General features: G+C 42.4%; 1 protein-coding gene across 1 annotated transcript in view; it reads right to left on the reverse strand.

The window, feature by feature from the left end:
* LOC126471020 (protein eva-1) overlaps positions 1-21,748 on the reverse strand; it is a 333,354-nt gene that overhangs the window by 278,911 nt on the left and 32,695 nt on the right. The window contains exon 3 of the mRNA XM_050099080.1: positions 10,200-10,338. Within this exon, the coding sequence (XP_049955037.1) occupies positions 10,200-10,338 (139 nt within the window). The remainder of the gene's footprint in view (positions 1-10,199; positions 10,339-21,748) is intronic.

The following is a 21,748-nucleotide window of genomic DNA, read 5'->3' on the forward strand; positions in this document are numbered from 1 at the left end:
ATTACGTGAGAGTACTCACTGATCGCAGTCTCCCATGTCCCTTTCCCCTCTTTATTCTGCACTGCACGTATCCAGTAAACATAAAGTGGAACGTGGAGTAGGAGCATGTGCGGTGCGCGATGTATGAATTTAACGGAAATCACATAGATTTACAACTCCTCGCAGACGTATTCGAGCAACATAGTCATGGTACTGTTATCACGGGACGCAGCACTCAAAAGCATATGCAGCTTTTAACCAATGTCGACGTGTTGATGTTATTAGAATACTGGATTTTTTCAGATACGTTAAGGCAAATAATGACGACTGAGTGAATTGTTCGACGACAGCTACATCCCGTTTCCAGTTTGTATGAGATCCATTTTTATCCACTGGAGTCTCACCAAATGATACAGATTTTTAAGGAATGATTCTGGTGTAGGATATGTCTTGGCGTGTCCTAACAGTTTACCGCTACTAAGTTCTTTGCGTGTCTGATGTATACCGTTACTCTCTCCTTCCGAATATCCAAACATCTATGCTGGGAATGCAGAAAGTAAATTACACATGTAGTGTCACACTAAGATTATTGTGCAGCAAGAGTGACATGTTGTCATAAGAGAGTAGAGGTTCTGAGTTCCCTGCACACATGTTTCTGCTGTGGTACAGGTAACAGCTGAAATTGTGCGGTAACTGGAAATGTACTATAAAGTTGAAGTATGCGGTACAGTATGATTCTTGTGGGCAAAACGTCTAAATGCACACAGATTCACTGGGAATTTCTGGCAGTGTATAGATCAAATGCACTGTAGAGTCCAGCCTCAGTGAAATGATGCCTACAGTTGGATCAAAGCCACAGAGACGTGGGTAACGCTGATCGGGAAGGAAGAACATTGACATCGACCACAGGTGAGAATTTCCAGACAACTGAGGAACTGATACACAGCTATTGCAGATTTTCCAGCGATAAAAACGTTCACACAGCAGTTCTCGAATGACTCCGTGACCGTAGAGAGAATTTCTATCGTCGAGGAATTGAACGATTGGTGGAATGTTCCGGCAGTTATTTACAGAGGCTTAGTGACTATTCTGAAGAACTGTCATGTATCTATTTCACTTTTAGGTGTACTGCAGCATTCAGTAAAATTAACATAGATTTTGAAGTTCCCTCGTTATTGTATATGAAACTGAGTGTAGTGTGTTTATTATAGTGAAGACGATTACAGTTATGTGACGCCATTTCGGCATCTCCCACGTTTTGGCTCCACATTTTATATTTTACCGTTATCTTGTTTTACAGATAGTGTTTACGTCGTGTATTCGATTCAACTCCTTCATAATTTGATGCACAACTTGCTTTGAACAGAGTGTTTCGCCTTTCATCTGTTGTAAAGGTCAGACGAAGCTGATAGTTTGCCTATGACACACTTCAGTAGAGTGCCGTGGGTTGTCCAGGTATGTAGCTCAATTTTGTATGTTACAGTACACACTGACTTTCTGAGTGAGGTATCCATTATCTGTTAAACATAGCACTCTACCACATATGGTAGGAATGTTCTCACAGCTATTACATCAGCCTGTCAGCTGTAACAAATTCTAATGGTCACCTTGCGGAAGCTACTGTCCACCTTCTGTGTGTAGGTAGTATTATTCCTTAACTAGTGTTAACGTTAATTTCATGTAAGTGATATTGCCTCTGGCATCCCAACACTGTGTTTTGACAAGCTTCTCTTGAGCAAGTGGTAATTACTTATCTTATGAATTTATGTAACTCCTTACTTAATTACTAAAGAATGTCGATTCTGCACTTTTTTAATGCGCTTTCGGATGAAAATTGTCTTACGCTTGCAAAATCTCCTACTGTTTGTGGATGGTGTTATTATGTGCAGAACTCTTATTCATTGATGTGGTTGTATCATACATTCTAGGGCAAAAAAATAAAATAAAATAATAGAAAAATAAAAAAGACGCATCACGAAGGAATGGGACGGAAATCAGTAGCTGTGATGTACGTGTACAGACAAACAAATGATTACAATTTCAGGTAAAATCGATGATTTACTCAAGAGCAGGAGCTTCACAAATTTAGCGAGTCAATAAAGGTTGGCCCACCTCTGGTCCCTGTGCAAGCAATTACTCGGGTTGGAATTGACTGATGTAGTTATTGGATTTCCTCCTGAGGGACATAGTACCAAATTCCGTGCAGTTTGTGCGCTAGATATCAAAATCCATACCCGGTTGGAGGGCTTACTACAATGCTCAAAATGCTCTCAATTGGGGAGAGATCCGCCAATCTCGGTGGTCACGGCATGGTTTTTCAAGTACGAAGACAAGCAGCAGAAAATCTCGCCGTGTTCGTGTGGGCATTATCTTGCTGAAGTGTAAGCCAAAGATGGCTTCCCATGGAAGGCAACACAACGGAGCGTAGAATATCGTCGACGTCTCGTTGTGCTGTAAGAGTGCCGCGGATGACAACCAATGGGCTCCTGCTACGGAATGAAATGGCACCCCAAACCATCACGCCTGACTGTTGGGCAATGCGGTGGACGACGGTCAGGTTGGCATCCCACCGCTGTCCAGGACGTCCTAAGCCACGTCTTTGGTCTGGAATCTCATTAACTCGAGTAGAATTGTCATCAATGATGACTTCCACTTCGGGGGCCAGGCCAGACGTGTCTGGAAACGCTCCAGGCCCCAGTGGGATACCAATCTGACTGTCGCCCGCCATACCACCAGACAACCAAGAGTGATACTCTGGAGTGCCATTTTTTTTCATAGCAGGAGCCCTTGGGTTGTCATCCGTGGCACCCTTACAGCATAGCAGAAGGTTGAAGATATTCTACGCACCTTTTTGTTGCCCTTCATGGCCAGCCATCCTGGACTTATATTTCAGCAAGATAATCCCCGTCCGCACACGGCGAGAGTTTCTACTGTTTGTCTTCGTGCTTGCCGAACTCTAGCGTGGCCAGCAAGGTCGCCGGACCCGTCCCCAAATGAGAACATTTGGAACATTATGGGCGCTCTAACCAACTCGGGAGTTTCACGATCTAACGTGACAGTTTGATATAATTTGACACGATATCCTTCAGGAGGACATCCAACAATTCTTTAAATGAATGCCAAGCCGAATAACTGCTTGCATAAAGGCCAAAGGAGGACCAACGCATTATTGACTTGCTCAAACTGAGAAGTTCTTTCTCTTGAATAAATCATCCACTTTTCTAAAACTGTAATCTTTTTTCAGTACATGTACACCACATCTACGAATTTACGTCTCATTCTGATAATTCCTTAGTGGCTCGTCTTTTTTTTGTCCTAGATTGCATCAATCCACTGCACAGTAAAGCGACACACCTTAGGAATTCTGCTGTTTCTATTGTAAAGTTCCTGAGTAATCCGGTTATTTTCTCTGTATACTTTTTTCTATGTGCTCGTGCTACGTCATCAGCGCCGAGTGGATACCCATACATATTTGGAATACGTCCGCTGATGAAGGTTGTTATGATAGCTACTCGCATCAGTTACATTCTGCGATGCAGTTCTAGAGCTTATATGCTGATTATGATGACTGATGGTTTCATCGAAATTTATTAAGTGGTATAACGTAGCCATACCGTGAAGAACTGTTTTTTCACATCATTAAAGGGCTTGGTTACAGATGGTATGAAACTGGTGTAGTGATTGTCTCTCAGATATTAGGAATTCTTGTGTGTTTTCCTGTTACACTGTTTTTGGCAGGTACTTTATGGTGAGTAACTCTGTTGTGCTTTATTAGTTGTGCTCTGTTAAAACTTGTCAGATTCTTGCTATTCAAGGAGCTGTAAAGTGTTGTTAGGTGAACGTTGAAAATTTAGAAACAATAAAGAGTTATAAATCCATTAAGGAGTTCAGGGGGATTTGTAGTCCTATTCCTCTTGGAGTTACAGAAAAAACTATTTTCAGCTCAGTAGGTGAGATGTCTGCGTTTAGCAGGAAGGTTATTTCGTTCAGAATGTGTTCTAATATTCTGCTGCAAAACGGGACTACGATCAGCCCTCGTTTGATACGTGCTCCATTGCCTCGTATTTTCTTTAACAGCTTGATCTGAAAATGATTTAGCGAAATGAAATAGGTCAACACCATCTCACTCATGAAACATTATTTTATATATTCTTCGACGTACTATTGGTTATTCACAAAGCCCTTGTCGATATCGTCCATGAAATCCTGCTTTCGTTTCGTCATTGACAATAAAACCGTACGTGTTTCCTTGCCAAAAGTAGTTACAGATAGAATGAAATTAGCAAAAATACATCTCACTACGGACAGGGCTGTTGAATATTCCTTTTACATTACACGAGACTTGTTTAAAAGCAGCAAGGAAATTCGCATTATCTGGAATTAACTGTTTTGGAAGACGTGTGTACATTTGCGATAGAATGCATCTGTTTTGATATGTCTCCAGAAATAGGAATAGTTTCTTATTTGAGGCAGTCTGTGTTGTTCTTAGAAGAGTGTTCTTGACAATACATTAACTTTTTTTTCATAACGTATGACTTCTCGATGAGTGATCAGTATCAATACAATATCAGACTTTCCACGTTTCTAATAAATTTGGTAGTAATTCTTTATTATGCATCTCATTCGCAGCATCTTTCCGACATGACCAATCCTTCACAATAACTTCATGATGACTAAATTTTGTCCACTTCGTACTTATAGAAATGAAATGTAATCATACAACAGCAATGGTTTTTATAAGATGATAATAAAACTTAACCATTTTTATACAATTTTTTATGAATAAGAGGAATACATTTGTTATAAAGTTCAAGCTTAACAGCACGACACGCAAATAACTTCATATATGACTGCAGTTCTGAGGGAATATCTGACCGAAATATTGCTTGGAATATAAATGTCTTTTCCAGGGTACAGCAAACGTCGAAATGATTCACCACAATACCATCCACAGAATGCGAACTACCTGTTTGGCGAACTTTCTCAACAACATCACGAACAAGATTTTCAAAATAACTGTTTACATACAACTTCTAGTCCTTTCGTCCATCTAGTCCACACTGAATTGCACCACTGGTGAACATAGACTCCTAAATGTCTCTTCCTGGAAATGAGTGTACTGCATACTGTCCAAATTGCTAGCTACATGCACTGTCAGTAGTTCTCTCTATGGGACTTAACAGTGCATATTCTATAATTTTCCAATAACACATCTGGAACTTCTCTGCTGAAACATTGACACCATACATACAGAGTCACTACATATCTATGATAATGAATACAGTCAGAAGCAATGAATGAAATCTTGTGCCAAGGCAGGGATTCGAACACACGTCTCCTGTTCACTAGGCAAATGCACTAAAAACTGCACCACAGAGGCACTGCAGGTCATGGAGTTGCACAGGTTACCTTAACATGCCCCCTCCCTAATACAAACTCAAATTCACACATCAGCCCATCTTGATGTTCCCCTTCTTAACTCTTTTCAGTACTGCAAAGGCTCCCTAACACTGGAATAGCACATTAGCTCTCAACAAAGTGAGGATAACCCTGCCTGTAACTCAGGTGTAGGTTATATATTAACCAGCATATTTATACGTTACAGAGACATGTTACGTGTCATCTCTATCTATGATGATGAATACCAGCCAAAGCAATAAATTACAATTTGTAGCAAGGCCAGGATTTGAAGCTTGGTCTCCTGCTCAGTAGGCACACGTTTTAACCACTGCGACACACCGGCACCACAGCTAACACAGTTGTATCAAACGAGCTGACACATGTATTGGAGTTTGTATTAGGGAGCGAGACGTACTAGGTTAATCTGTGCAGCAGCGTTAAATGCAGTGCCAGGGCGGCGCAGTGGCTACACATCTGTCTAGTGAACAGTAGAACTGTGTTGGTATCCTGGTCTTGGCAAAAGTTTCAGTTCATCCCTTCGGCCTGTATTCATTATCATAGATAAAGCTGAGACTTCATACGTCTCTGGAATATATAATTCACCTTATCAATATATCACCTACACCTGCGGTAGAGGCAAGATAATGTCCATTTCGTTCAGCGCTAAGGTGCTACTCCAGTGTTAGAGAGTCTCTGCAATACTGACACTAGTTAAGAAGGGGAACATCAAGAAGGGCAGGGGCGTGAACTGGAGTTTGTATTAGGGAGGAAGACATACTAGGGTAATCCGTGCACTGATGTTAACCGCAGTGCCAGGGTGGCGCAGTGAGCTGGCACGGTAGCTCAACGTGTTCGGTCGGAGGGTCCGTAATAAAAAAAAAAAAACGGAGTAAATGGATAATCAATGAATCTGGACAAGTGTCATAGGACATCCGCCCCGAACAAATACAACGAACAATATCGAACAAAATGAGATTTTAAAAAAGTGAGCAGGAGACCTGCGTTCGACTCCTGACCTTGGTAAAAATTTTATTTCATTGTTTTGGCTTGTATTCATTATCATAGATGCAGTTGAGACTGACTATGTCTTTTGGAACATATAAGTTATCTGATTAATAAATCGCTACATAGCTGACAGCATTTGCGAACTGTTATATCAGGGATTCTCAATTATTACAACAGGCTTGTACTAGGATACTGCAAACCTGCCATTGAGAACGTGTTTTACATCATCAGCATTCAACTGGTATGGTGTGGTCAATAGCAGTATGCCTTGCAACTAGAAAATTCATTGTCTGAATGATCTGAATGTGCTTACTTAGATGCTACTGTACAGAAATATGGAGTAACTGAGGTAGTGTGAGAGAGGAGGAGGGGGGGTACAAAGCACAGGACATGAAGCACTGAGCTTCATCCAGGACCAGGAAGTCCAAGCAATTTCCATCAATATAAGGGCAGATGCCCGGGTGGGGGGGTTACACGTGGCTGGGATCCAAAGATATTTCATTATTATGTACCCCAACAGTAAGCATGCGGCACGTCACTCAGCCGCGCGGATTGGCCGAGTGGTTAGAAGCCCCATGTGACAGACTGCGCCCCCCCCCCCCCGCGCCCCCCGCCGGAGCTTCGAGTCCTCCCTAGGGCATGTGTGTGTGTGTGTGTGTGTGTGTTGTTCTTAGCATAAGTCAGTTTCAGGTTGTTTAAGAAGTGCGTAAGTCTAGGGACTGATGACCTCAGCAGTTTGGTCCCTTAGGAATTCACACACACACAGACGTCACTCACAGCATGATGTGGATCAACTGGATACATAAAAGTCACACCCAACTAATCATTACGCACCCTTACACTGACACATGTAATACAAAGAGCCATCATCCGGTGAATCGTTCTTCTTTTCAACGCAGGTGGGTGTGTGGTAAGAAAAGAAAGTATGTGATTCTTCTCTCCAGCTCAGGTAATTGCGTGGGAAAAACGAAAGTGTGCTTCTTCTTTTCAGCTCACGCTGATGTGCTTCACTCATGATACAGTCGTAGGTGTTAAAATAAAATTGTCCCAGAGCCCAGCCATTGGTTCCCCTACTCCCACAACAGCATAGCCAGACGGACTACTCCCTTCCATCCACCCACTGGCTGCTGCGAGCAGCCCAGAACAGTGCTTGTCACCTCAGCTGACAGCCATCCCTTATACCATATACCGTGTGGACAGATGCTGCCTGCTCCAGCACTTAAGCGCTGCTTCAGCTCTCATCCAGAAATTGTTTATAAATAATAATAATAATAATAATAATAGTGTGCCCAACTACAGCAGTCTGTAATAGTATTTGGTACACAGAGACAGGAACAAGGCAATTGTTGCGACATGGTGGGAGAGGGGAAGGTGGGGAAATGTATTTTTTAAGTAGTGCATGTGGGCTACCTCCAACATAGTAGTAGATATCAAATGCCCCACCATTTTAAACATTTTGGATTTATTTACACCACGATTTTAACTGGCCTATTTCCCTCATCTTTAATTTTTTAAGTAACACAAGTGGGCAATCTCAAACATAGAAGGTGATATAGAACGCTAAATCAGATTCCTGACATTTCTGACATCTTGAATTTTGTTCATGGCCATTTCAGCTGACCTTTTTTCCATCATTGTGAATTTTTTTCATGTAGGACAAGTGGGCTAGATTTGCGCGAAATATGGAAAACTGTATGGGGAAGGAGAAGGGGAGGGGGAGGAGGGAGGAGTCAGGAGGAGAGGAAAAGTTTACCTTTAGGGATGGTCTTTACTGATAACTTTGAGGGGGGAAGGTGAGGGGTGACATTGAGAGGTGACCTCGATGGGGGGAGGGGGGGAGGTAACATTGACGGATGACCTGGATGGGGAGTGGTAGTGGGTTCGACTAAGTTAGAAATAAGTTAGAAATACCAGTTTCATTGCTTGTGTCTCATCCAACATGCACCATAAATTCTCAGATGAGAGCAGAACAGTTCCAGTTCACAAAAGTCTTTCTCACCTTCCACATATCGGACTTGAATTTAAAAAGTCTGTGCAGAACCTAAATAGTAGCCACCAACCTACTTCTTCCAGCCCACGGTGATAACTGAAAACTGTTTATTATATAAGGACTGGAACATCCGATTGACCTAACCATAACACCTACACGTGCCTGTCAAGATAAATCCGGAGCCGGCTCAACCACATCAGAACCAGGTATGCAAGATGCAAAGCATCTCTTAATAAATTGGGCGCTGTATTCAGCCCAGAAGGTATTGTAGCGATATGGGAGAATTAGTAGAATGTATTACTAGTGAATGAGCAGTAGCAGGATTTCCAGGGGACTGGAACGACTCCATGACGCTGGATCATGGAGACTACAGGTAAATTATTTTGTTTTGAAGCACAGTGGTAAATTAGGAAGAAAATAGCTTGTGTGTTCGAAAACATCATATCGTCCACGTAGTGGGCTTAGAGCTCCGATGGAACTGGGATGATAATTACCACTCTGAATGTTCACTTGCCATAATTTTAAACTGCACTAGTTTAGGCCAGTTTCGTTACATGTTCTGTGGATCATATTTGTGACAATTCGGAATGACGTGGAACATGTCAGCAGGTTCACAAATATGATACATTTTCTCTTTGATAAGAAGCTTACGTGCTGATCATTTACGTAACTAGATTTTTGTTTTAATTTTAATCTACATCAAAATTTGATAAATGTAACCCACCCACACCCATACAGTACATTTAGATACTCATGTCTGGAGCAGAAGAAGTTGTGAAGTAGAAATTATTTTAATATGTTTTACAAAGTTTATCTGCCAACACCTTTACCCAAAGGAACGTAATCACATATTTTTATGGCTGAATACTTTGCTCCTTTCTGTGCAACGGTAAGGTTAAGATGTGCATAGTGGTAACTACCGTTCCTAGTGTTATATTTCTGAATGCTCCTAATACTTTCAAAAATGCCAAATTTTTTGTAAAAAAACTTCATAAGAGATTAAATATATTGGGAAACTATTGTTTGTAAGACTAATTTTTTATACAGATAACAACATGAAATTCGAGAATGGACGCAAAAAACTGTCCTTACAACACACTTCCGTACATTGAGTACTTTGTGGCTTCGTGCGGAATCGATCTGGAGTGCTGTGCAATGACATTTCAACAATATAAACAACTAGCGCCAAAACAACCAAAGACGACCAATCTCTTATGGATAGTTAATATTAATCACCAACAGGTGAGTAACATTAACTCTGTCGCTCTGTTGTTTGATCAGGGAAGGAGAAAGATTCGAAGCAGGTTTTAAGCAAAAGAACTCCTTATTTGCCAGGTCACTTGGTAATTTAATCTCTGCTGCTTCCGTAATAATATTATCCCAATGCCTAAACGGGCATTTCAGAAGTTCTGTGTTGTTATATTCCATGGGATGACCGATACCAAGGTAATGTGTGACGCTTAAACTCTAATCACTGGTCATCCATGACCCTGATAGCCTGACCAAAGTATGTCACAACCGCACGGTATACGGCAGATATCCGCCTTATATCTTGCATTGTACATAACTGAACGAAATGAAAAACCATTTACCGCAGTAAATCAATAAGGCTTTTGATTACTTTATAAATCTGTTAATATTTTCGTATTTTTGTGTTAGGTCTTATTTTTGTGGTTTATGCTTGTCATATGCTTCTATAGGTTTGTTACCTGTTAAACAATAAATAGCAGTGCTGAGTGTGTGAACGTCTTACAGCGAATTTTTCATTTTAAGAAAATTGATGGTGCAGTGAGCTTTGTTGAAATCACATTTGAGGCGTACTTACAGGGCCGGCACTTGTAATCGACGTGGACGTACTTGGGCGTCCCGGGGCAGGGATCTGTGCCGTAGGGCCGTCCGGTTGGCTGGAACTTGCACTGTCGCTTCTTCTGGCACGCCTCCACCACCGTCTGCAACAGAGAGTACTGCGCCCACTCACTCTAGACGCCTGCTCCTTTCCACATCTCGTGCATTATAAACTAAAATTTTAGCAAATGTCACATTCTGAGAGGATTAATCTTGTGCACATTGCACAAGAAATTGTCAATGTGTAGCTGCTGTTAGTACAAATCCCGCAGTGGCACAGGTTTCAATATTTCGTCAACTTACATAATATAGGCGGTAATTAATAGTGTTGTGCAAGTTATCGCATTAGAGTTTTCTCATACTGGCCATATTATTTAATTTAAAATGAAATTAATGTAATTAAAAATACAATGTGCATTTGCATGCAGCTTTAGTGAATTTCATGTTATTTGACTAATTACTAATTTTAATTAATTGTTAGGATAAACATACTTTACCGGGCGAGGTGGCGCAGTGGTTAGCACAGTGAACACGCTTTCGGGAGGACGACGGTTCAATCCCGCGTCTGGCCATCCTAATTTAGGCATTCCATGATTTCCTTGACTTGCTTCAGGCAAATGCCGGAAAAGTTCCTCTGAAAGGGCACGGCCGACTTCCTTTCCCAGCTTTTCCCTACTCCGATGAGACCGATGACCTCGCAGTATGGTCTTTTCCCTCTTCCCCCAAATCAACCACCCTCCCCAAACAAACGTATTTATAACTATCGGCAAGTAAATAAGGAAACGTATAGAGTTTTCCTAAAAATGTGTGACTGTCGTGATTTGCGAAATCCCTTATACATTCAGTCTGGTAAGGTACCTGGCACTACTTTGTACCTCGACGCTTCAAGCTACGGACACAGAGGCAGGCAACATTTAGCAGTTAACCTGCGTAGCGATGAGACGTTGCTAGTGTAGCAAGAACGAATAGTGTAGGTGCAATTTTTTTGAATATCACATAATTTACACTTGTACTAAAGAAATGAAGGTTTGAGCGTGAGTCGAACCGCTGCCTCATACGTTTTTGTCTAACGTAGCTCGAACGCTAACCACTTTTTGTTTTATCTCATTTTGTTCGTTAAATTTGTTTGGGGAGGATGTCCCATGACACCCGTTCAAGTGCATCGTTGATCCAGTCACTCAGTTTTTTTTTTATTAAAACGGGCAGCTCTTCCTCTGACCGAACACGCTGAGCTATCGCGCCGGTCACCACTTGACCACCATGAACTCTAGCATCCGGCACCGACGCACAAATGCATTACTTACGTAACAGACTCGTAAAACTTCTCCTGCGATTTTCTCGGAAATGCCAGAGTAATGCACCTCACTACTTGCGCATTAAGTTGTTTTAATGTCCTACTAAAGGCGTACAAAGTAAATCCGTGGTCCCAACGTCGTGTCCTCCCCTTGTAAGTAGCACCGACTTTCAGTGGCGTGGCGGAATGTGGCTCCACTGCATGTGTGCCTCTGAATCCTAGGTGTTCGTACTTGCAGTTGCGGTATACCTGTAGTACGTCACGAACTGTGGTATCACTTTCGATGCGCATGTGAACGCAAGTTTGTGTGCAGAAATACGAGGGTTACCCAGAAAGTAATGCACGGCATTTTCTTCCTTCAACAATTCGTTATTGAACATAGTGAGAATTACACACACGAAAGAGTGGTGCTTTATCTACACACCCCATTCCTCCATGTAATCTCCATGTCGTTCTATAGCCTTCCTGCAGCGCGAAACAAGGGCGTGTATGCCCTGTCGGTACCAATCTTTGTCCTGGTGGCGGAGCCAGTGCTTCACTGTGTGAACTTCCTCTGCTGGTTGACAGATGCAGCGCCAACTGCCGAGTCGTAATGCGTCTGTCCTCTTGGATGGCAATATCAACTCACTGCAATTGTCAGGTGTGAAAGCCGTGGATGGTTTCCCCGACCGCTGCAAACCGCGGAGCTCCGTCGAACCGGCTCTCAAATGGCTCTGAGTACTATGGGACTTAACTGCTGAGGTCATCAGTCGCCTAGAACTTAGAACTAATTAAACCTAACTAACCTAAGGACATCACACACATCCATGCCCGAGGCAGGATTCGAACCTGCGACCGTAGTGGTCGCTCGGTTCCAGACTGTAGAGCCTAGAACCGCACGGCCACTCCGGCTGGCCTTTGCACAAGCGTTTGTGAATATTTCCCACAGTTTCTTTCTCTGCACTGAGAAATTCAATGACGGCACTTTGCTTGTGACGTACAACACCTACAGAAGCCATTTTGAAACTGTCCTGCAGCTACGCTATCTGTCAGAAGTGACGGAAACTTAGCATGCTCACTCAGGAGACTTCAAATAATACATACGTAAAGTTTCGCATTCGTAGCATTGTTTTCAGCTGAGAAAAAAAATGCGGTGCATTACTTCCTGGGCAACCCTCGCAGCAATAGAGAAGGGGAGCCTGCAGACAGGCGCAGAACGTAACGCAGCTGAGGCGGCAGGCTGGTCCTGTGAGCAACCTCAGCGGGCAACGCGACTGGCTGCGCAAGCGACGAGCCGATTTGGCCCGGCTGGTTGTGCTCAGCCGGCGAGCAAATCGGGCTGGCTTTTCTACCGTACGGACCGGGGGTCGGGATAAGGGCTGAGACCTGCAAACGTCTGTCACGTACATCACAAAGGTGGGAGAGCCTACCGAAATTGCAAATCCCCCTCACAGTCAAAATTGTGTAAATAATATTGTGATTGACAGTGCTGTGGGATAATGGCACCTCATGTTTTGAAATCGACGAAATCACGTTAACTATTGGGCAAGGACTGGACTATCATCTGTAATCACCAATGAAATTCCGCGAAAAGTGAATGAAACACTTGGAGAGTGTCGATGATATACAGAGCTTTGTGGTTTCTAGGTGCCAAACACATTTTAAGATGATAATAAGAACCGCAGAATGTGGTCCTTTGGTCACTCGTTGGTAGTTCTTTTGGTTAATTTTCTTATGTCAGCTGTTCATTTCACGACTATATCCCTATAGTGATCGAAAATGTTGTATTATAGAAACTGGGGTATCTGTGGTTTGTGGGGGACAGGTAGATCTCTCACCGGCGCAAACAATGTAGATTTTAATTAAAATTACAACTGTGTATTTTTCGTCGTATACGTCTATTGTCTCGATCACCTGTTTGTCAATGTCTTCAACGTCGCATAGGAATTTTTCAGATTAGGAACTGAATAACTTGCACTATTATTTATTTCAGAACCCAGCGATGAACCTTCCCGCTTATCAATTTAGTTGCGGCTAAGTCGTCGTCTTCTTCACGAAACTGCGTGCTTATCAAAGTATGAACGCATTCAATGTTTTTCATCTGGATCTTCGTCCGGGAGGCGTTTGCCGAGCAGGTACTCTGCTGAAATTTTCAGGTCATCGATAGATTTTTTGTTTCCATTGTGGGCGAAACGACTGGTGTTTCGATTTTGCCGTCATTATTTCGCACGGCTTACCCCACAAATGGCACTTTAACTTGTTTTTAACATAGCTTTTCCACAGCACCTGTTTGTGCTCGCTAAGCAGTTATCGGTGTTGGACGTTAACGTTCCTGTATTGCGCCAGTCGGGTTGGATGACTACAGTGGGAGACCTCTAATGGTCTCTTCTAGCTCTCTTTGTACGCCGTCTGTCAGATCAGGTGGCCACAGTATACTCTTTAATGGTGTGATGGCAGCTTTTGGTGTACATTTGACTTGCGCGTGTTGAATTATTTCTTGCAGGCCTGTGTCCTTAGATCTATACTATCCTACACTTTGTTTACAAGATTCAATATTTCGCGTGGATTGTTCCAGTTTGCTGTGTTCAAAATATTTTTATTTACAAGAAGTGTGTTCTGATCAGTATCGTTTTGTCGTTTATTGTGAATGTAATATTGTGATAACTGTTGGTCAATCCGGAATCGACTATTTAACGTGAGATTATTTTTCGCCTTCCTATTAGTTGGTGTCATGTCTTTGTTAGTACCTGCACCGACTCTGATGCAATATATACTGAGTTTTTCCGCAGAGTTGGACATCTAAGTAGTTCCAGGATATCCAGGGCAAATTTTATCCAAGTCTTTTTGTTGTTATAAGGAAAAATCACTTTCTTGGATGCCAGTCACGGAATGGGGACATGAAACGGAACTTGTAATCCTCCTAGCGCAATAGACGCAGAAATTAAAAAAAGAATCAACAAGCTTAATTTGAAGTTATTTGTTTACTATTGAAGACTTACTTGGAGACAGATTTCAACACGTCGTTCTTAACAGAACAAAATCGGCCGATGTAAAGGTACTCTGCGCAGTACCCCAAGGAAATATGATAGGACCGTTATTATTTACAATGTATACAGGCTGTTCGGAAATTCCTGTTCCAAACTCTTAGGACTTGTAGAGGGGACTTAGTAGACAATATTTAGAACTGGAATCCATGTCTGGAAACGCATCGACTGAGTAGACAATATTTTGAATTAGGACCCATGTCTGAAAACGTACCGTTTCCTTGCTACAGCCGTTTGAAAACATATTTGCTAGGTAGTTATGCAACAGGGTAGTCGCGGCGTAGGGTGCTTACGTCGGACTGGATGACGTCATTTCACGTCTATCCTACCTCTCTGACCTGGTTCAAGCCTCATTCACGTGTCTGTGAGTGTTACAGAAACATGGTTGAGTACACATTTGTAGAATACACCGACGAGATCCCTCTTTATGGCGAAGCTCACGGTAATAGAAGAGATGTTCGGTGCCTTTATCAAGATCGTTATCGACAACGTATGAGTCCATGGCATGCCCTTTTACCCACAATTACGCAACGGCTTCCAGGAAGGGGTGCCTTCACCGTCAGCAGGCGTGACTATGGTGCTCAAGGAGACGCCGAACATACGAAGTGGAAGACGTCGTACTGCATCACTTGAAGAGAACCCGTCAACGAGTACACAAGCAATTACTTTGGTTATTAATAATGTACTGGGTCACGCCAAACAAATTACGTGTTAAAGTGGTCGCGTCACCAACATGTTTTCAAATGGTTGTAGCACGGAGACGGTACGTTTCCGGACATGGTTTCCCATTCAAAATACTATGTACCCACTCCGCTCTACAAGCTCTAGAAGTTTGTAACGGGAATTTCGAAACATCCTGTGTAAATGACCCTGTAGAAAGCGTCGGATGCTCTTTAAGAGTGGTCGCAGATGACGCGGTTGTCAATAAGATTGGTGCAGGCTCTGGCAGGGGAGCCTGAACGCAAATAAATGTAACATATTGCTCATAAATCTGAAGAGAAAACCACTACTGTGCTACTACACTACTGACGAGAAACTGCTAGAAACAGTATCTACCGTAAAATAACTAGGAGTAGCTATCCAGATCGATCTTATGTAGAATGACCGTATAAACCAAACAGTAGGAAAAGCAGAAAAGCAGATGCTAAAATGAGATACATAGAAAGAATCTTAAGGAAATATGACTCGTCCATGTGGGAAGTATCTTACAAGACGCTTGTTCGAACAATTCTTGTGTATAGTTCGTCAATATGGGATCCTCACCAGGTAGGACTGATAGAAGAGATAGAGAAGATCCAACGAAGAGCGGCGCGTTTCGTCATAGGATCGTTTAGTCGGCGCGAGAGCGTTACCATGATAACAAACTCCGTTGGTGAACGTTTCAAGAGTGGCGTTTCGCCCCACGGAAAAATGTACTGTTGAGATTTTGAGAGTGCACATTCCGTGAAGAGTAGGACAACGTGTTACTTCCTCCCACATACATCTCTCGTAGTGACCACGACGAAAAAATTCGAGAAATTAGACAATCATTCATCCCGAGTGCCATTCGCGAACGGAACAGGGTAGGGGGGATCAGTTAGTGGTACCAGTAGTACCCTCCGCCACACACCACGAGGTTTTCGTAGTATGACGTAAATGTAGAGGTAGAGCAACATTGCTTCAATGGCAATGCAGCTCCATTGCGAATCCAGTTCTCTCCTATCGGATGAGTTACATGCTGTTCGTTCACAGCTGGCAATCATCCTAACTGTTGTCAGGCGATTGGAAACTGCTTCGAATGGGTGTTATGGGAATGCTACTGATATACATCTACCAGAGTATTATCTACCAGAGTATTATCCTCTCTCAGTGGTGCTATCTGTCCTCTTTAGGAAATGTAGAACTTATTACCCCTCGTTGACTGGACTAGGGTTGGCATAAGAGTGGTAGGTCTAGCGGCTCTGTAAAGGAAAGGCTAAGCCCAGGGAGAATTCTGTGTACTTCAGCCATCCCACTAAGCAACAAGTTTGGGATGGTGTCTGTCACTCACATTGAAACTGAGGCAAAGCGACACGCTTCACTCGTTGGGAAGCATGCTGCTCCCTTTATAAGGGGGTGGAAAGCTCAAAAGAGTAAGCGGTCTGTAGTTCGAACGAACGGCAAATAATGGTACCTCTTATGGAAATGGCAACAAAAGAAACGAAGAATCACCTTGTGCCTTCAGTATGCATGCCTGCAGGCCTCATTCAACATGTTGATGAAGCTGTTGCGGCACCCATTGAGGGAACAGGGTGCGACCATCTCTGCCGAAAATTTGACAAGAATGATGCCTGACGACTGGTCTATGAGGCCATACTTAAATCATTTAGGGAATGAAAGAAAATGTTGATAAGACCAATTTTACTCACGGAATTTTAACAAAGCTCGCAACTGCTGAATTGTCCCCATAAGTGATTGTGGCTTGCTCGTTCGAAGTTGAGTGGAAGGACGAACGAGAGACTTTGATGGTTCTATAAAAACTAGGATGCTACTTTCTAGATTTGCATCATACAGTTGAGTACTGTGTCACTGTAACAGGTTTAGCATCTCTAAACACATGGATTTCTGGTTGATGTGACTTTCCATTCAGTCCAGACAACGATAGTTATAAGGGACCCCAAAGTATTCGTGTCAGAACTCTAGAAATACCTTCCATGGACGAGACTATTGAAATCCTACCAGTGTATTCGTAAGAAAGTGCCAGCATTCTTAAGAAGCAGTGGAGCGTACATCATGGTAGACGCAGAAAACTGACTAAAACCCGAAATTGAAAGTAGTGAGATTTTTGGGGTGTTTATAAATCGAAATGTGTCGAAAAGACAGGCCAAAGACACGTGAAGATGGTGTATTCATCGCAGTAGGCAAGAAATGCATAGCCAAAGAAGTTGAAATAGAAGTTGCATGCAACATTTTTTGCGCAAGACTCAGTATTATCGTTAGGCATAAATACGTTATTGGATCCTTCTACCTACCACCAGACTTACTACGAGACGTAATCGATAACTTAGGAAAAAAACACAACTTGTTAGTACACATGTTCCCCAGTCATACTGTTTTCCATGGGTAGACTTCGATCATCACCTAATCGATTAGGATAATTACAGATTTTTTAGCAGTGTGTGTGACTAGACCTTCTACGAAGCAATACCAAATGCATTATATGAAAACTACTGAGAACAGAAAGTTCAGATGTGTATTAAATATGTCGACAACAAATAGACCTGAACTCTTGGAGGATGTCTGCTTTGAAACTGATATCTGTGACCCCAAGGTAGTTGTAGCAACAATGATACCAAACTGAAAAGGAAAACTGAAGCATATAAAAAGATTTATAAATTTAGTAAACTAGGTAAAGATGAAGTTCTCTCATGTCCCAATGATGAACGTCAAACATTTACTTCTGTGCTGAGAAACACAGAAGAACTGAGGCTCCAGTTTAAAAGAATAGTTGACCATGCACTGGACTGACAGGCACCTATTACAACAGTTCATGATGGAAAAGACCTGTGTAACATACACTGTCTATAAGGAAACTTCTAAAGAAACAACGACTACGGCTCCATACTTGTATAATTTTGCTGTCAAAAGGTTAAGGTGCGAAGAATTCAATGATTATTTTCACAGAAAGTTATAGGAAGATCTCTCACTAAATCTAGAGAAGTTCGGGTAATACGTAAAGGCTGTCAATGCCAATAAATTTATTGTCTAGATATTCAATTATGGATGACAGGAACTGAAATTTAGGGTTGGAGACGCGGAAACGCTGAAATCAATAAAACTTAACATGGGCCCATAAACCACGAAATTCCTATCAGATTCTATACAGAACTGGCGGCTGAACTTGTCCCTCTTTTAACCACAACATACCGTAGATTCCTTGTAGAAAAATCTGTCACCGTAGTGTCCTCGTGGAAAAACTGTGCTCACCGGTTGGGAAAAAAGCACAGGTCACATCCATCTACAAGAATGGTAGCAAAGTGATCTACAAAACCACCGTCAAATGTAATTTACGTTCATATCTTGCAGAGTCTTAGAAAATATTCTGAGCTCAAACGTAACGAGGTGTCTCGAACAGAATGACCTCCTCGATGCCAACCAACATGGATTCCGGAAGTATGGGTTACGCGAAATCCAACTCCAGCTTTTCTCACATGACAACTTAAAAGCCACTTGTATACCCTGTTTGTCTTCATCTAGTGTTAATCCAGGTGAAAAGGTGAGGAGGTTTTCGAAGTGTTTGCGAGTTCTGTAAATGCTGTGGTACGTGGGTACCAGCCCAGTATTCATCTAGTCGGATGCGGGAAACCACCTGAATACCACATCCTCACTAGCCGGCGCAGCGGTCCAGATCATTAATCCGCCGGGAGGATTCGAACCGGGACCGGTGCGGTTCCAAGAATCTAAGCGGTGTGCTGAAGCGTGCGGCAATCCGGACCAATCACAAAGCGTATACCTGAAGTCCGAATACTGTGGCTATATTTTTGTGAGGATCCGCTTGCTCTTTTGGAATCGAAATATAATAGAGGCGAATGTTCGCTAGACATTTCCAAGACATCATTAATCGTTATATCTCTGTTTATAAACACAAAAATTACTTCGAATTTGCTGCTCGTAGGATATACCTTAAGTGTGACGGAGAGTGGGTAAGTTTAACATTTTTCAGGTATAGTTGCTGGACGCACAGCAAGTTTACTGTCATTTATCCCTCCCTATTCAAAGTTCGTCCATTACAAAGGAACTCTCTGTGGCATCGATATGTAGAATTTTCAACGTCGCTGTAAGAGCTGTGTTCGAAAGTAGCACTGTGAGGATCAGAGTCGGGCGCCCGTATTCAGTTCGTCCATGGCCTTGTGCAGTGTTCTGCACACGTTGCGTAAATCTACATCTACATCTACGTGATTACTCTGCTATTCACAATAAAGTGCCTGGCAGGGGGTTCAATGAACCACCTTCAAGCTGTCTCTCTACCGTTCCACTCTCGAACGGCGCGTGGGAAAACCGAGCACTTAAATTTTTCTGTACGAGCCCTGATTTCTCTTATTTAATCGTGATGATCATTTCTCCCTATGTAGGTGGGTGCCAATGGAATGTTTTCGCAATCGGAGGAGAAAACTGGCGATTGAAATTCCATGAGAAGATTCCGTCACAACGAAAAACGCCCTTGTTTTAATGATTGCCACTCAAATTCACGTATCATGTCTGTGGCACTATCTCCCCTACTTCGCGATAATACAAAACGAGCTGGCCTTCTTTGTACTTTTTCGATGTCATCCGTCTGTCCCATCTGATGCGGATCCCACACCACACAGCAATACTCCAGAATAGGGCGGACAAGCGTGGTGTAAGCAGTCTCTTTAGTAGACCTATTGCACCTTCTAAGTGTTCTGTGAATGAATCGCAGTCTGTGGTTGGCTCTACCCACAACAGTATCTATGTGATGGTTCCAGTTTAGGGTATTTGTAATTGTAGTCACTAAGTACTCAGTTGAATTTAAAGCCTTCAGATCTGTGTGACTTATTGCGTAATCGAAATTTAGCGGATAGACCTGACCTGCCAGGACATCTAATTCTTTGATATCTGGAGGCAGATTACTCGCTTTCAAGCTTAGTCTGTCTGCTGCCTTGGTTGTGAGGAAGGTGATTGATGGCCCCTTTTCACAGCCGACGCTGGTTGCATATCGGAGCAGGCCCGCATTTACGCACAGCCTAAAAGCTCGCAACACAAGAATTTAAATTTTAAATGATTTGGGTTTAATACTGTGGTGTGGGTCCTCTTATAAACGGAGAACCCGCGGACGTAATTATTTCGTATAGCCACATTCGGCTGAATTTTTCAGTGGATAACTGATTTCAATTAAATCAGCATTCACCTTTCAACCACGTGTTCCGCTGCGTCAAATCTCAGGCTTCGCACGGTCAAATGGGTGGTACTTCATTTGGCGAAATTGGTGAGATATTTAAAAGAATGGTTAATAGAATATCGGCAGTTTGAATCGAGTCAGATTTCGCGGAAGGCCTACTTCTGCTATATGTCATTCAACCCAAATTAGGGACCAATTTTTGCCTTCCTTTCACTAGATACGAATTCTTGAGCCTTTGAAGCTCGGCATATTCAGATAACCCTATTCGTTATCGAGATATTGCGGGTAACGCACAAAATGTCTTAAGATCCAAATCGTCTAGCATTTCTCTGATTTGCACTGTCAGCAACGTCATACGACCTCTGTAAGCATTTTAGCGGGAAACTGAGGTTCAAGGTAGGATTCTCCTCGAAGATCGTACATGAAAACTATTATTCTCAGTGAGCAAAATGAGAGTTCAGACGATCGGACGTAGACTGGGCAACGTTAAGAATAATCCTAGCGGCAGATCCTGCCACTACCAGTACCAAACCGGAGATCTACTTTTTCTTTCAAGACCAGCCCTCAGAATAATGTCAGTTAATATTCGAAGTATTTCATCTGTTAAAGAAGTTTTACTGTCAAACATCTGGAACAAACAACCTGAGATTTCCTGTTACTTCGAGAGACCCATAGTGGTACAAACAAACTAAAGGGGAAAAATGGAACGAATCTCATCATTAAAAGATCAGATACGACGTATGTTAGTGCAGTGTTTGCAAGGCCTCGTCTAAACTAATTTCAGTAGGTTCTACATCAGATAGCTACATAGAGATCCTGACAGTGGAGATTAAGTCATGTACAGTGTAATTCATATGTGAACCACCTAACACTAACTTAGCTTCAACGAACCATCTTGTTTCTAACCTCATTCAATAATGCTAGTAATATGACCCGGCTACTGCTCCTCCTGATCTCTCGGAGATAACCGGCACTGTAGTTCATGAACATGTAAGGAAATTGAAAAAAACGGAGAAGATCTGGAAGACTGAACTGAAAAGATGGGACTAGCGATAATCTGTGGCCCAAAGATGCCACCATTCTTTAACAGTGACAAATCATGTGGTGGATACAATCCATATAACATTTCTGCCAATGAACATCTTTCTCAGCAAGTAAAGAAGACTTGCAGAGCCACACCCACTCATCTAATATCGACCTCCTACTTGCTTTGTTGAAGCAGTTATGAAACAAGAGACTGTTCAGTTCAAAAGGCAATTTTACTTCAATAGAGCATGATGGGAGAATTTTACGCGAGAACGTGATATGGAGATCCAGTCACTAGAGACTTATTA

Source organism: Schistocerca serialis, chromosome 3 (genome assembly GCF_023864345.2).
Source record: "Schistocerca serialis cubense isolate TAMUIC-IGC-003099 chromosome 3, iqSchSeri2.2, whole genome shotgun sequence".
NCBI lineage: Eukaryota > Metazoa > Arthropoda > Insecta > Orthoptera > Acrididae > Schistocerca > Schistocerca serialis.